The sequence below is a fragment of the Opisthocomus hoazin genome, chromosome 8, assembly GCF_030867145.1.
Source record: "Opisthocomus hoazin isolate bOpiHoa1 chromosome 8, bOpiHoa1.hap1, whole genome shotgun sequence".
In the NCBI taxonomy this organism is placed as follows: Eukaryota; Metazoa; Chordata; class Aves; order Opisthocomiformes; family Opisthocomidae; genus Opisthocomus; species Opisthocomus hoazin.
Window position 1 is genome coordinate 72,777,742 of NC_134421.1, and position 13,799 is coordinate 72,791,540.

At 48.7% G+C, this 13,799-nt stretch overlaps 1 protein-coding gene across 1 annotated transcript in view; it reads left to right on the plus strand.

The window, feature by feature from the left end:
- Window positions 1-13,799, plus strand: part of LOC142362173 (uncharacterized) — a 137,726-nt gene that overhangs the window by 94,009 nt on the left and 29,918 nt on the right. Inside the window, exons 53-67 of the mRNA XM_075428237.1 lie at window positions 737-817; window positions 929-979; window positions 2,531-2,566; window positions 2,692-2,736; window positions 3,319-3,363; window positions 3,957-3,992; window positions 4,341-4,376; window positions 4,915-4,974; window positions 5,647-5,772; window positions 6,493-6,564; window positions 6,730-6,765; window positions 7,061-7,120; window positions 8,863-8,907; window positions 10,254-10,289; window positions 12,076-12,111. Coding sequence (XP_075284352.1) covers window positions 737-817; window positions 929-979; window positions 2,531-2,566; window positions 2,692-2,736; window positions 3,319-3,363; window positions 3,957-3,992; window positions 4,341-4,376; window positions 4,915-4,974; window positions 5,647-5,772; window positions 6,493-6,564; window positions 6,730-6,765; window positions 7,061-7,120; window positions 8,863-8,907; window positions 10,254-10,289; window positions 12,076-12,111 — 801 coding nt within the window. The remainder of the gene's footprint in view (window positions 1-736; window positions 818-928; window positions 980-2,530; window positions 2,567-2,691; window positions 2,737-3,318; window positions 3,364-3,956; window positions 3,993-4,340; window positions 4,377-4,914; window positions 4,975-5,646; window positions 5,773-6,492; window positions 6,565-6,729; window positions 6,766-7,060; window positions 7,121-8,862; window positions 8,908-10,253; window positions 10,290-12,075; window positions 12,112-13,799) is intronic.

The window sequence follows — 13,799 nt, forward strand, 5'->3', positions numbered from 1 at the left end:
TTTAACCATCTAACATATACTTCTGGGTGAAATTAATTCAGATAAATCCAGGGATTTGTTTCTGCAACAAAAAATGTGGGAATAATGCTAGATAACTGCACTCCATCCTGATTTTTCCCTCTCCTTCATGTGCTCCTGGCAGGTCTCAGGGTTGGGTTTTGGGTGCAAAGAGGTGCACAGCTTTCTTTTGTTATAAATCGCTCCACAGCTTTTTTTGCTTTCATATCAAAACATTCACCAAAACTACTCTGCGGTACTTCTGCTGTGTGGTTCAGGAAATAATTGCTGTAAGCTGAGATATCCAGCAGCTAGGAATATTACAATTTTTACAACAGCAAGTAGATAATTTACCGTTGCTAATATGCAAAAGAACAAGCAGTTTATGAGCCAGGCCAGTAACTATTTGTACAAGCTTTACTCTGTGTGCCTTAAATATATATCAGCCAAAATCATGAGCACTGCAAACATCACCAAGTGGCAGATTAACATGTAGACATTAACAGGCATTAATAGTTGTCTTATTCCAATCAGATACGATGGGTACATTACGTGCATAGCAGGTGTTATTTGGGCATGGCTGGTGCAGGAAGGCATTTAAAGTTCAAAGTTGCAATGTTTTAGGTGGGTCTTATTTCTTTGAAATAGCACTAAAATAATTGCACGGTGCTAAATAACATATATATTGCTATATATATAATATTACGTGCTCAGCAGGATGCTGTTTCCCTTCCCACAGGAAAATATGAATTCAGATGATGGCTCTGCGCTCCCAAGGCACGTTAGAGCCAGGAGATCTGCCGAGCACGAGAGACACACGGTAAAGCCCTTGCTTCACCGCGGCCACTTTAGGCTGGCCAGTGTGTAAGAGCAGAACCATCAGTGTGACCCAGGAGGAAGTAGTGACCCTTCTTTGTTGGCTCCATCACAGGTTCATCGCCCCGGTGCCCCGGGAGCTCAGAAATCCGTGTCTGGATTCACGGTGAGTGAAGACCCCATACAAGGGTGTCTTCAAACACACGGATGCAAGGGGAACCCCAATTGCCTCTCACTTGTGCAAAGTCACGATGAATGTAGAGTGGGGGTGAAAGGTTAGTGATAAATATTAATAAATCAAGCAAGAAACAGCTGCAAAGAAGCTGTTTTTCTTGGCAGAGCAGATTGTTCTACCTGTATCTGTCAAGGGAAACATGATGCTCGGAAAACAGAAGAAAATCAAACTTAATAAATGAGGGAACATAGTAACCTGGTTTATGGGGAAAGCAGCATAACTGAAGGGTGGTTTGTGTCCTGAGAGTATAGCAGATGTTTGTATGTGTGTCTAAGTGTGTAAATATATGTGGGTGTTTATCAACACAAACATCTCTGACACATTTGCACAATTACGTTGCCAACTTTAACACAATATGCCAGAAAAGGAAAGTGTGAAGAGTTAATTTTTACAAAATTTAAGACCTATTTCCAGGAGTTAAAGACGAAAAAATTCTGAACAACAGATTTCCCCTAAGTTTGAATGAATTTCTTTGAAAGCAGTGAGTGACGCTCACCCTGCGTTCCCAAGAGGTCGAGGGAGGTTCTTCTCCCCCTCTGTTCTGCCCTGCTGAGGCCCCATCTGCAGTGCTGTGTCCAGTTCTGGGCTCCCCAGCTCAAGAAAGATGAGGAGCTACTGGAGAGAGTCCAGCAGAGGGCTACGAGGATGATGAGGGGACTGGAGCATCTCTGCTACGAGGAGAGACTGAGGGAGCTGGGCTTGTTCAGCCTGAAGAAGAGAAGGCTGAGAGGGGACCTTCGAAATGCCTCTAAATATCTGAAGGGTGGGTGTCAGGAGGACGGGGCCAGACTCCTTCCAGTGGTGCCCAGCGACAGGACAAGGGGCAATGGGCACAAACTGAAGCAGAGGAAGTTCCAGCTGAACACAAGGAAGAACTTCTTCCCTCTGAGGGTGATGGAGCACTGGCCCAGGCTGCCCAGGGAGGTTGTGGAGTCTCCTTCTCTGGAGATATTCAAGCCCCACCTGGACAAGGTCCTGTGCAGCCTGCTCTGGGTGACCCTGCTTTGGCAGGGGGTTGGACTGAGTGACCCACAGAGGTCCCTTCCAACCCCTAACATTCTGTGATTCTGTGAAGAGGAATGCCAGCACTGAGCTGAGCTCATCCATGCCATGAGGAAACCCATCTTCTCATAGGCCTCCACAAAGGGTTGAGATGGGATGCCTGTGCCGTTGCCAGAAGCCTGGTACTGAGGCATTTCTTCGTTCACAGACCCTGGCAGCTTGTATGCAACAGGTAGCACCAGGTTCTAAATGTCCCACCTGGGCTGGAGCAGATCAGAAGGAGCCTGGAGATCACCCCATCTCCAACCAGGGGCATTCCCATGGGGGTCTCCTGATCCCTGATACCACAGAACTTCCCTATGAGATGCCTCCAATCTCTCCACTGTCCGGCTAACATGTCGCTGCTCGGAGATGTCTTTTCCATGGCGAAACGTTCCTCCAACTGCTCTCCCACTTTCCTCTTTTCTTTTTGAATTCAAGGCATACCCAGGCCCTCATCGTCCGAGGAGAATTCAGGTACAGCATTCAGGTTGTACTTCTGTTATCGCACCTACATGCGGTGAGGATGCGACTGGTCCTTTCTCCCATCATATTGCATCCCAGTTCCATTCTATATGTCTATATTTTCTGTTTTCTTGCAGAAGGAGGAAACTGGCCCAGCAGATCCAACTTCCCATGGCCAAAAGGTCAGTGCTTTTGTTTCACCTTTTAATGTAGATACCAAATAGCACTGGGGGAAGCCAGGACAGTGATCTGTCTACCAGGGCAGTTTCATTTGGAGGTTGAGGAGTCATGGGTGAAAATTGTCCAGACCGGTGGGTTCAAGCGGTAGTAATCATCAGTTCAGGCCATTGGTAATGAGCAGAGATCCCAGGCTTGAACCTTCCACAGCTGATCCAGATGTGGAGTTTGTGTTTTGGGGGATCCTTAATCTCTCCTCTGTGAACTTCTTCCATCTCCCTTAAACTCACGGCATCTTTTAACATCTGCAGTGGCCTGGGGCAGGGAGACCCTCAGCTTACCATTCGTATCTGGCCCTTACTCTGCAATTTATGTTTTCTCTCTCTGCATTTCCACTGTGCAGGATAAGAGGGTTGGGTATTAGGGACATCCCCAGTCCGGTTTGGGAATACAAGTGGTGGAAATGAGGGGTTCCTCCTCAGACGTTTGCCTAAAGCTGCTGCAGGAATGAGGACAGCACCCACCTGGTCCGAATTCCTTGTAGCAATGCATGTTTGCAGTTGAAGGGGTTGCCTGTTGTTTTCCAGGGAGAAATGGGAGCTCCAGGAGCCTGTGGAGACAAAGGAGAAAAGGTAGCGAGAGCACTTTTCTGGCCTGAGCCTCGGAGACCAGGAGAAGGCTTTCTGTGCTAAGAGGGTCTGGAAAGGGAGAGGCAGCTGGGGATGTGCTGATGGAGAGGACATTCAGGGTCTGTGGGAGACTTTGCCAATGTAAATGGGGGTTGCCACAGTCCCGCCTTTATCCCTGAACCTGGCTGCGTGTTTCTGCTCCTTCCCAGCAGTGCTAACGTGCATCTGCCATGTACTTAGGGGTGAACGCAGAACATTCAGGGGGTTTCCTGCTGTTTGTTTTCTGCTGGATCAGTGAACTGACCCAGACAGGAGGGCAGGGATGGAGGGAGGGCCACACAAAACACCATTTCTTGAACACTTTTGGTAGCGAAGTCTTACAGGGACCAAATGACAGATCCAGGGTGGTGGGACCCAGATATTCAGGAGAAAGGCAGACAAGGCAGCGCTGTTAAAAGGCACAGCCCAATGGGGAAGGTCTACTTTGCATGGGCTACTCTTTACACATCTGTGTGGTGCAGCAGCCTGGGGATACAGACATGAAAAGGGAGGGAGGGAGGGGAGGCGGCTGGAAGGTGATGGCTTTTGTCTTGCAGGGGCAGCCTGGGGAGATGGGGAAGCCTGGAGAAAAGGTGAGCTGTGGAGTCGGTATCAGCAGCTGGAGCAGGACAGCATTACCAGCAAAGTGGCCCAAATTCGGCATTAGAGATTGCCATAGGAAATTCCAAGCCTGCTCATTACTCCATGTCCTTCTTAGGAGCAGTGTTGGCTTTCTATCAGGGCTGTTGGCTCTTCCTCAGTCGTGCGGCCACTGCCCACGTCCTCTGGAGAAAAGAGATGGAGGTTGGAGGGGCCAGTTGCTCCATGCTGCCGTTGGCTATGAGCATAAGTGTCAACCTTTGCTCTTGCTTAGCATTGCACTGAGGTGGTATTTCACATGACCTCTTCACAGGCTTGGTAACTCTCTCTTTATTTCATAGGGCACCAAAGGAGACAGAGGTGAAAATGGTCAAAAGGTAAAGAGCAATGTTGATACCAGTCAGGGGTGTCTCTTCTTACACTGCAAGAGCTTGCCTCCTGCTCCCCCTCCACCTTTTGCCATACCTAACCTTCCCATCTCAGGGTAACCTCCTGAAATGTGGGGTCAGTCACTCGCTGGGGACCCAGCATCTCTCTGTTGACTAGGGAAGGACTCCAGATGGCTCACATAGACAGGACATCCACCTTATAATAGAGTAATATGTCAGAAGATATGAGTCTCGCCCAGAGTCCTCTGACACCATCTCCAGTAATATTGCTGCAACTCAGATCCCCTCTTTTCTAAAACTGTTTAAATGCTCTCAGCAACTTTGTCTCTCCAGGTCAGATAAGACTTCCCATCAACTAGAGGAGATGTGATGGTCAGTGAGGGCTCTGTAGAAACCCTCAATGTAGGATCAGCTCTGGGGGACTTCAGCTGGGTTTCCAGGGAGCAGCATGATGCAAGCTCTCATTCTGATGGGCCTGCAGTGGAAGGAGTGATCTTGATTTCTCCTGATCATCTTCTCTTCACAGGGAGAACCAGGAATTGGGTTCAGAGGTCCCATTGGTCAGGCTGGGCCACCTGGATTTAAGGTAAGCCTTTTTTCTCTTCTAGATAGGATGTCACTTGTATTTTTCTGGGTCTTTCTCTTTGTAGTCCTTGTTTTCCACCTCTGGGTGTGGAGCACAGAGCTGTCTAGAGCTACAAAGATAAAGTACCAAAGCCAGTCCCAGCCTGGGAAGGCAGGAACACCATCACATGGGTTTGGAACAGAAGGAGTGCTCTGTGTCCTCCAAAGGGTCATTTCAAAGCAGGTGAGATCCAGAGGATAAAGATCGTAGAATCATAGAATGGTTTGGGTTGGAAGGGACCTTTAAAGATCATCTAGTCCAACCATCCTACAATGAGCAGAGACATCTTCAGCTAGATTAGGCTGTTAAATATGGCTGTGAAAACAATCCAGGGAATTGTGGTCTCAGCAGAGATGCATTTCTGAGATCCCTTGGGATGTTACATGTCTGCAGGGTTTGCATTCACTGGAGAGCTCTGAAGGTCTGCAGGTAAGGGGTCCTCGCTTAGCAAGGCATAGTACAGCCCTTTCTCTAGCCCTAAGACCTCTCTTATACTCCAGGGCAGGAGGTGATGCCTCCAGTTCTGTGTACTGGTCATGCGAATTCAAGGAAACACCCCAGGCTTTCTCCAGGACCTTTAAGGGGGAGGTTAATCCCTCCTAAGATCCAAATTCCTTCTGATTCACTCAACAGGGTGAGCCAGGGGCCCCAGGACCTCCAGGAGCTCAGGGCATCCAGGGAATTCGCGGCAATGCTGGCACCCCCGGGTCACAGGGGGACAGAGGGGCTCCAGGTCTGCCTGGGAAGCCAGGACAGAAGGTAGGTGTTGTGCAGTGAGGGAACTGCATGTGTTGTGTTAGCCACCTCAAGGTGAGAACAGTGATGTTCCTACTGAGACTGCCTACGCTGAGTGTCCACTGTGGTTCAAGCCCCCATCTATCCAGATCTCCAGACCCTGAGCCTATACCTAGTCAGTAAAGAGAAGCAGGAACAAAGCCTGGTTGCAAAAAGGAGAGGTAACAGCGAGTATTAGACCAACTGATGTAATAGGGAAAAAGACATGCCAAAAGGTTTGGTACAGGAGGATGTCCCTGAAGTTCAAAAAAACCCAACGGTGGAGCTCCAAGCAAGGTGGGGACCCGCTGTAGTCCTTTTAAACTTAGTGATGTGACTTGATGAGATGACTGCGAAGAAAAGGAGTGGTGATAGCACAGGGGATATGAACAAAGGGTTCTGGGGTCAGTAGTCCCTGGGAACAGAGGAAACAATGGGTAGGTCTCACTGCAGGGACAAGGAGGCTTATCCGGAGGTGGGGTGGGGGGCAGCAATCTGCCTAAACTCAGGGTCTTGGTGTAGCTGGAGTCCCTTCTCCTCAATGACAAGAGGCCCGCACAAGGAGCACCCCGATGGCTATTCCTCCTGCTTTCAGCCATTGCAGGCAACACCTAGGGGCACCAGCTCCTACTTTTCTGGCTGAATGAGGTAAAGCAAGACATTTCCATCAGAGTGTTCTCCTCCTCAAAGAATTTTGTTTTCAAGGGTGAGCGTGGGAAGAGAGGACGGAATGGATTTGCTGGGCCCACAGGACCATCAGGATCTCCAGGAAAAGAGGTGACTTCTGTACATCACCCCAGTGTCTTTTGAGCAGCAGAGGGATGGCTTGGGAGAGAGCTTGAGGGCCTGGTATCTGGGCTGGATGCGCTTTCACGGGACAGAAGAGCATTGAGGACATGCTAAGCAAAACCTCCCTTATATTTTGTTTTCCTCATCATACAGGGGACTCCTGGGACACCTGGACCCAAAGGCAACAAGGTCAGTGTCAACCTTCCAGGTAGGTCACAACCAGCTGAGATCGTGGGATGGCAATGGGACAGCCCACTGCCCTCCCCAGCTCCTTATCCCTGATCCCATCCAGCCACTTCATCCCTCTTTCACCCTCATGCCCTTCTTCCCCATGGTTGCTGGAGCATCCTCCAGAGAAAGCAGCAGAAATTGAATGGAAGTGAGTCTTCTGACTCTTTCTGTGACTTTTAAATCATGGTCAAACTAATCAGCAATCATGTGATGTGGTGTCTGAATGAGACCTCTGGGATTCTCTGTTCCTCAGGGAGAAATCGGCATTGGAGCAGCTGGCCCAAGAGGTCCCCGTGGACTGCCTGGCCCTCGGGTAGGTCTCTCCATGAACGTTCCTGGCTTGGGTACTTGCAGCTTTCACCAGCCAGATTTGGAGGTCATGGACACTGCTATGCCGAGCCGGAGCTAGCGCTGACCAGAATCTGTCCCCAGGTTGCAATTAGCACGCCCCCCATAATTAGACACCCTCAAACGTTTCAGATCGCATGGGCCAGCTGCATGGCCAAGTGAATCCTGACCCACTGACTGTGTTAGCCATGGTTTCATTGGCTAGATGGGAGCATTGAAGGCAATATCTACACCCCTACATCCGCATGTTTTAATCCTAGCAGTTCCATGAGGAACCGCCTCACTTTTGTACACTTTGGGGATGCTGCCTTCCTCCAGCTCTCTTATCCTCGTTCCCCTCTTCCCTCCTGTTGTCCTGGCATAAGGAAACCAGCTCCCGTCATCCTTGGGGGAGCAGCGTTCACTTTTCCTCACGCTGCTGAGAAGTTTTAGTCTCCTTCTGGCAAAGACCCCAGGGAGACCCTCTTGAGTTGTAATCAAAGGCCATGTTTCAATTTGCTGCTTCTGTGGCTGTTCCACGAATAAACTGATTTTATGCCGCAATCCATTTAGACAAACTCCCCATCTGCCAGCAGAACTGTTCAATGAGGCCCCTGAGACAAAACACTTAATGAGAATGTCAGCAGCTGTGAAAGGTCTGGGGTAAACCTTGCTCAAGCTTCATTATCTGAAGGAAATGATGAAATAATGTTTCTGCTCTTCTGACTCCAGCATAAATCTAAAGTAATCACGGAATCTCAAATTACATTGGCTTTATGTGAGAGATCTAAATTTGGCCTAAGTGTAGGCATCTTAAAGACAAGTAAGTCTTGTAGGATCTATCTTGGGAGGTCATAAAAGGACTTTACAGACCCATCAGCACATCCATCCCTCATAGGAAGGGTTATTAGGAGCCAACAGCATACAAAGGGAGGCTCAGAAAAAGGTCTGCAGCATCTGGAAACCAGAGCTGGACATGAAGATAGGTCTCACATTGGTCTCCAAAGGCACAAGTTACTGTTGAGCAGTTGATTGGTGGTCTCTTCCTTCTGAAAGTCAATGGTGTGAGTTCCAGGTGTATTCGTGGCTGCCTTATTTATTGTGTTGAGTCCTGCTGAAATCACGTTCAGCGATGAGTTATGAATGTGCAGAAAAGCTACTGAGCCCTCTAACCAGGGGAAGAAATCTCTCTGTCCCAGGAACATCTCACACCTCTGTCCCCAGCTGCACATGCCTTTGTTGGATATAAGTACATCTTGGGGAAGGACACACCAGGTCATCCAGCCTCAGACAGCTGCTTCTGAGTAAGTCCTACCAGGACCTCTGTATACCAACAGAAAGGAAGAGACACCTTTTTGGAGTGATTTATACCATGCTAAATCAGGTGCAGATCACCTAACAAATGCCTGCTTCTCTCAGGGACTGAGAAGTTGAAGCTTCAGTCTGACCAAAGCATTATTCTGTGAACACTGCAGCGTCTACCTGCAGTGACGTGTGGATGATCTCAAGTCTTTTAGGCTCTTTAATCCAGATCCAGAGGAGCATTAAGGCACCTAAACCTGATGGAGGTATAAGTGAAGAGGTTGAACAAGTCCTTTAAGGATCTGGGCTTCTGCATGCTTAATGCCTGTTGTCCCCAGTGGGATGGTTTGCAGAGTTGGGAGTGGGTGTGTTGCTGTTGCAGTTGTCTTCACTGATGGCCATCACTATCCCTCTCCATCCTAACAGGGTGACGAGGGCATCGTGGGCGTCCGGGGCCCCACTGGCACTATGGTGAGTGTTAAAATTTCACGAAGGACAGGTTTTACAACACAGGCAAGAGTGGGCCCAGGGCTGGCAAAATCCCCATAAGCAATGAAAAAAATAAAATGGCTTGCTGCTTTCAGTGGGAGATAGAGACTTTGGGAACCTGAATTCCAATGCTGTGTTGGGATGACAAGTGTAAATCCTGTAGGCAACTGTGAGACATAAGGTGTCATGCAGAGCACAACTGCTTTATGCGCTTGTCCATTTGGCTGACTCATCTACAGGCTGCTTTCAAAGTCCTCCTAAAATATCACTCCTTCTCTGTTCTTCTCTGTCAGGTCTGCTTGCCTGCATGAATTTCAGGGTCTTGTTCTGTTATAAATTCCATTTTCGCTGCTAGGGGACTGAGTCAGGGGAGACGCAGATCGCAGCTGGTATTTCGACAAACTCCGTTTTATTTATTAGGCTCTCTACTGGAATGAACCTGTTATTATGAGCAGGATGGACCTTTATGAAGTTCCTCAGGAGGCCAAGGGTGGTTGCAGTACCAGATTTTGCACTGGGATCTCGTCCCTGAAGGGCTGATTTCTCAGCAAGACTGGCCCTTGCACCACGAGAGCTTGCGAGATGTTGTCTCTCTGTGGTCAAAGCAGCAGCATGGAGCACAGGGGGATGCCAAAGCCCAGCTTTTGTGTCCTTTGGGAAATGTCTGTGCTCTGTCTCCTCCCTGCCCATCCTGTCTATGCCCACTCCTGTGACGAGCTGCCAGTTCTACAGGTGGAAGTTGCTACCTTGGAAGGCTGGAAGGAAGCCATGGAAGGCTGCCAGTCCCCAGTTTTGCAAACAGTTTATACCTGAGGTGCCCATCATGGCTTTTCAACTCTCCTGGCACGATTCCAATCCTGGCTCTGTCTCCAGGGGCTCCAACCCACTGTGGGGGAGACAGCTGGGGATCCCCCTCACCCCCATCTAGGAGGAGGCCTCCAGGAGCACCCCTTCCCCTACGTTCTCTAGGAGGTGGGAGCTGCCTCTCATTAATGTTAAGGGTACGAAAATCACAGTACGTGGCTTGCAAAATAGGGGAGGTCGGCTAAATTTATACATCTCCCAAGAGATCCTGATTTGTGCTCAAGACCCAGTGGTGGGCAAAAGCTTGAGGCTAAATTTTCTCTTTGCACCGTTGTGAATCACTTCTCAAATTGCTCTTAGGGCGAAGGAAGGAGAGTAGAGGCTCCTGTGCCAGTCCTACTAGCAGCTTCTCCATAGTGGACCCCATCCTTGGAGGCAGCTCTGCCTTGGAGTGGAGACTGCTCTTCCCTAACAATTATTCCCTCCTAGTATTTATCTTCACATGTTGTTTTATGTTCTTGCAGGGTGTAAAAGGCTTCCCGGGTGTGAAAGGCGAAAGAGTAAGCAACAGTCACCATATCTAAATGGTGCCTTGGAAGAAGGCACCATTGTGAGGAGCCTTTCTCTGCGGCAGCCCACACTGCTGATGCTCCTGTTAAAACAGCAGGAATATTCCCAGCATCTTCTGGGGGCGGACTGGGAGGGGACCTTGATCAGTATGTGGAAGTGTAAAGTGGTATTAGCAGCCCCTTGTAATGGCTGGGCTGAATTGAGGGCGTGTACTGTCTTTATGCATGCCTAGGTCTTTTTGGAAGGAAATTTGGGAGTTTGGACAGCAAGGGACCCCTGGTATGCTCTGGTTGATCCCCAAATGCGCAGGGTTGGGGGAAGAGGGCTCAGGAGCAGATGTCCTACAGCATCGGCAGGACGATGACTGCCCACCAGGCAACACATACCCTTTCATTGGCATTGGTGAGCACGAGTCCCCTCAGTCTCCTTCTGCTACACCCCACTTGCAGCCCTTGGAGAATGCAGTACTCAGAAGAGCAGATTTTGTCCCAAATGTCAGGGGTGTGCCATGGGACACCAGGGGAGGGATCCACATACAGCTATGCCACTCAGAAGCAGTTTTAGTGCAGTTTTAAAGCCTGTCTCCCCTCTCCTGTCCCCACCTGGTCCTTGCAACCTCCCCCTTCTTCTGCTGTCACTATACCAGTCTTGAGCAGTGGAGAAGATTATGAGATGCCACCAGGAATGAGTCTTATCCTTCAGCCTCATCTACCATCCCCATTAGAAAAAAACTTCCAGGAACAGCTACTATTTCATACACTCTCATAAAGCGTGCCAGATTTGAGGTTCAAATTTGGGAAATCCTGTATTACATAGGATGCCATCCTACCCTAGATGTAGTGTAGACACATCCCTGCAGCATGGACATCCTATATCCCATTGGAAGGTTGAAATCCAGCAATAGCTCCACATCCAGCCAACCGTATACTGAGCTGCATCAAAAGAAGCATGGCCAGCAGGTTGAGGGAGGTGATGCTGCCACTCTACTCTGCTTTGGTGAGACCTCACCCGGACTACTACTGTGTCCAGCTCTGGAACCCTCAGCACAAGAAGGACATGGACCTGTTGGAGCAGGTCCAGAGGAGGGCCACAAAAATGATCGGAGGGCTGGAGCACCTCTCCTACAAAGGAAAGGCTGAGGGAGTTGGGGTTGTTCAGCCTGGAGAAGAGCAGGCTGCGGGGAGACCTTAGAGCAGCCTGCCAGTACCTGAAGGGGCCTACAGGAAGGATGGGGAAAATCTTTTTAGCAAGGCCTCTTGCAAATGGACAAGGAGTAATGGGTTTAAACTAAGGGAGGGTAGATTTAGACTAGCTATAAGGAAGAAATTTTTTACAGTGAAGGTGGTGAGCCACTGGAACAGGTTGCCCAGAGAGGTAGTGGAGGCCCCATACCTGGAAACATCCCAGGCCAGGTTGGACAGGGCTCTGAGCAACCTGGTCTAGTTGAAAATATCCCTGCTTACTGCAGGGGGGTTGGACTAGATGACCTCTAAAGGTCCCTTCCAACCCAAAGCATTCTATGATCATGGATGTGCTGAGCACGGAACTGGGCAGACCACTTCAGTCCTCTGGGTCTTTATTTTTTGTCAATGTGATAAATTCTAGTTGTACGCAATCTCTTGTGGAAAGCTAATAATTTTGCAGAGTGCCCAGAGGAACTGACTTCCATCTGTAATAGATCTTAGTGGCTTGGAGTGTGAATCAGTGGACTGAGCAACACAAGAAGAATGAGTAAAAGGGAATCACTCACTGTCTTTTTTTCTTTCCTCTGTTCAGGGTGATCGGGGACTTCTGGGACCCAAAGGAGAAAGAGTAAGGACATTCCAGATTGTGACTTTCTGGGGCAGATGGGGTAAAAGGTTTTCAGGATGTTATAGTTAGCAGTGAGCAGATGGGCAATAATTTAAATAAGTCAGTGATCTTACAAGGCAGAGGCGTAAATGGTAAAAAGTATTTATATGGGTTTTCAGATACCTGGAATCTCGGTGATTTTACAGGATTCATATCGTTACATGTGGGTGAGGGTGGCCCACTCAGCGTGGAGCGCTGCGCAAGGTTCCCAGGTGATGGGGTGCAAATGCCTTTCATCAAAGAGGACTATAAATCCTACCTTCGATCCATGGTGTTGTGTCCACTGCCATCCACGTGCCTGGATCAAGATCCCATTGCCAGTGAAAGCTTCAGGATCTGAGGCTCAGGGCCTCATGTGTGCTTCTCTGTGTCCCTGCTCAGGCATCTGGCCACCCCCAGGGTGAAGAATTATTTCCTTCTGTCTAGTAGGAGTTTCCTTTGTTGCAACCTGTCCTTTCATTGTGTGCCTCCTAGAAGAGCCTGGATCCATCCTTTCCACACTGTACACCCATGTAGGTAGTGGAAGACAACACATAGGTGCCCCCCTTCTTCTCGGGGGTCTCCACTGAGTTCAGTCTAATTTCACAGAATCACAGAACCACAGAATAGTAGGGGTTGGAAGGGACCTCTGTGGGTCATCTAGTCCAACCCTCCTGCTGAAGCAGGGTCACCTACAGCAGGCTTCACAGGACCTTGTCCAGGCGATTTGTCAATGCTGTCCTTGTGCGGGATGCAGGGTTCCGGCTTGAGCTTGTGTGATAGCTTTAGCAGGATCCTACAAAGCAACAAAAAAAAAAAAAGTCACTTTGGCAACTATTTGCTGGGGCACAAAAATGCCCGCTGTGAATTAAGGGAGAAAGAAAATTTCCACTGATTTTGGTATAACCAGCTCACCCCAAAGCATATCGCAATCTTTAAAAGCCTGAGCTGGCTCATAGCAGGTAATGCGAAAATAACTCCCTGAGCGCTTCTGGAAAATGCACAGAAAATCCTGAACTTCTGCCCAGTGTTTTGTTAACTTCCTTCCTGGCTGAAATGGCTTGTTAGAAAATGAGTTTTAGAAAACCTACATGATGATTCTGGCTTTGAGTCATGCAATATTAAATGATTAAGGCCGATTTGTCTCTGAGGAAGCTACTTTCAAAGGGGACTCGCTTCCAGAGACGAATCAATTCTTAATCTGCTTCGTGAAGAGGCCCCAAAATACTTTCCAAGCTGAAGGAATGTGTAATGCATTTTCCAAAGAATACCTTAATAAAATATAAAGTGGAGTGCGAGATAAAACAGGAGCAGGGGGGATAATTGGCTTGGGTTTGTTCCATATGATTGCAGCTTAACTTTCTTTCTAATTCTCCTTGATCAATATAGGAGTAACTGCACGAATCCTAGAGCCTGTGCTGTGTATTGGATTAAACTACAGGGTCTTTATTCTCCCTATTGTATCCAAAACTGATTGAGCCCCATCTTGTTTCCATTGGAGACCCTCCAGAGCAGGGAAGCAGGAAGGTATATTAAGCCAGAATTTGATCAGGGTCTTATGGTGATGGTTGGATAAACTGCAAAAGATAGTCAAAGTTTGGGGAATATTGATTGGTGCGTGGTTGTTAAGACTCCAGCAGCAAGGAGCAGCCATCCTGAACAGGGATGTC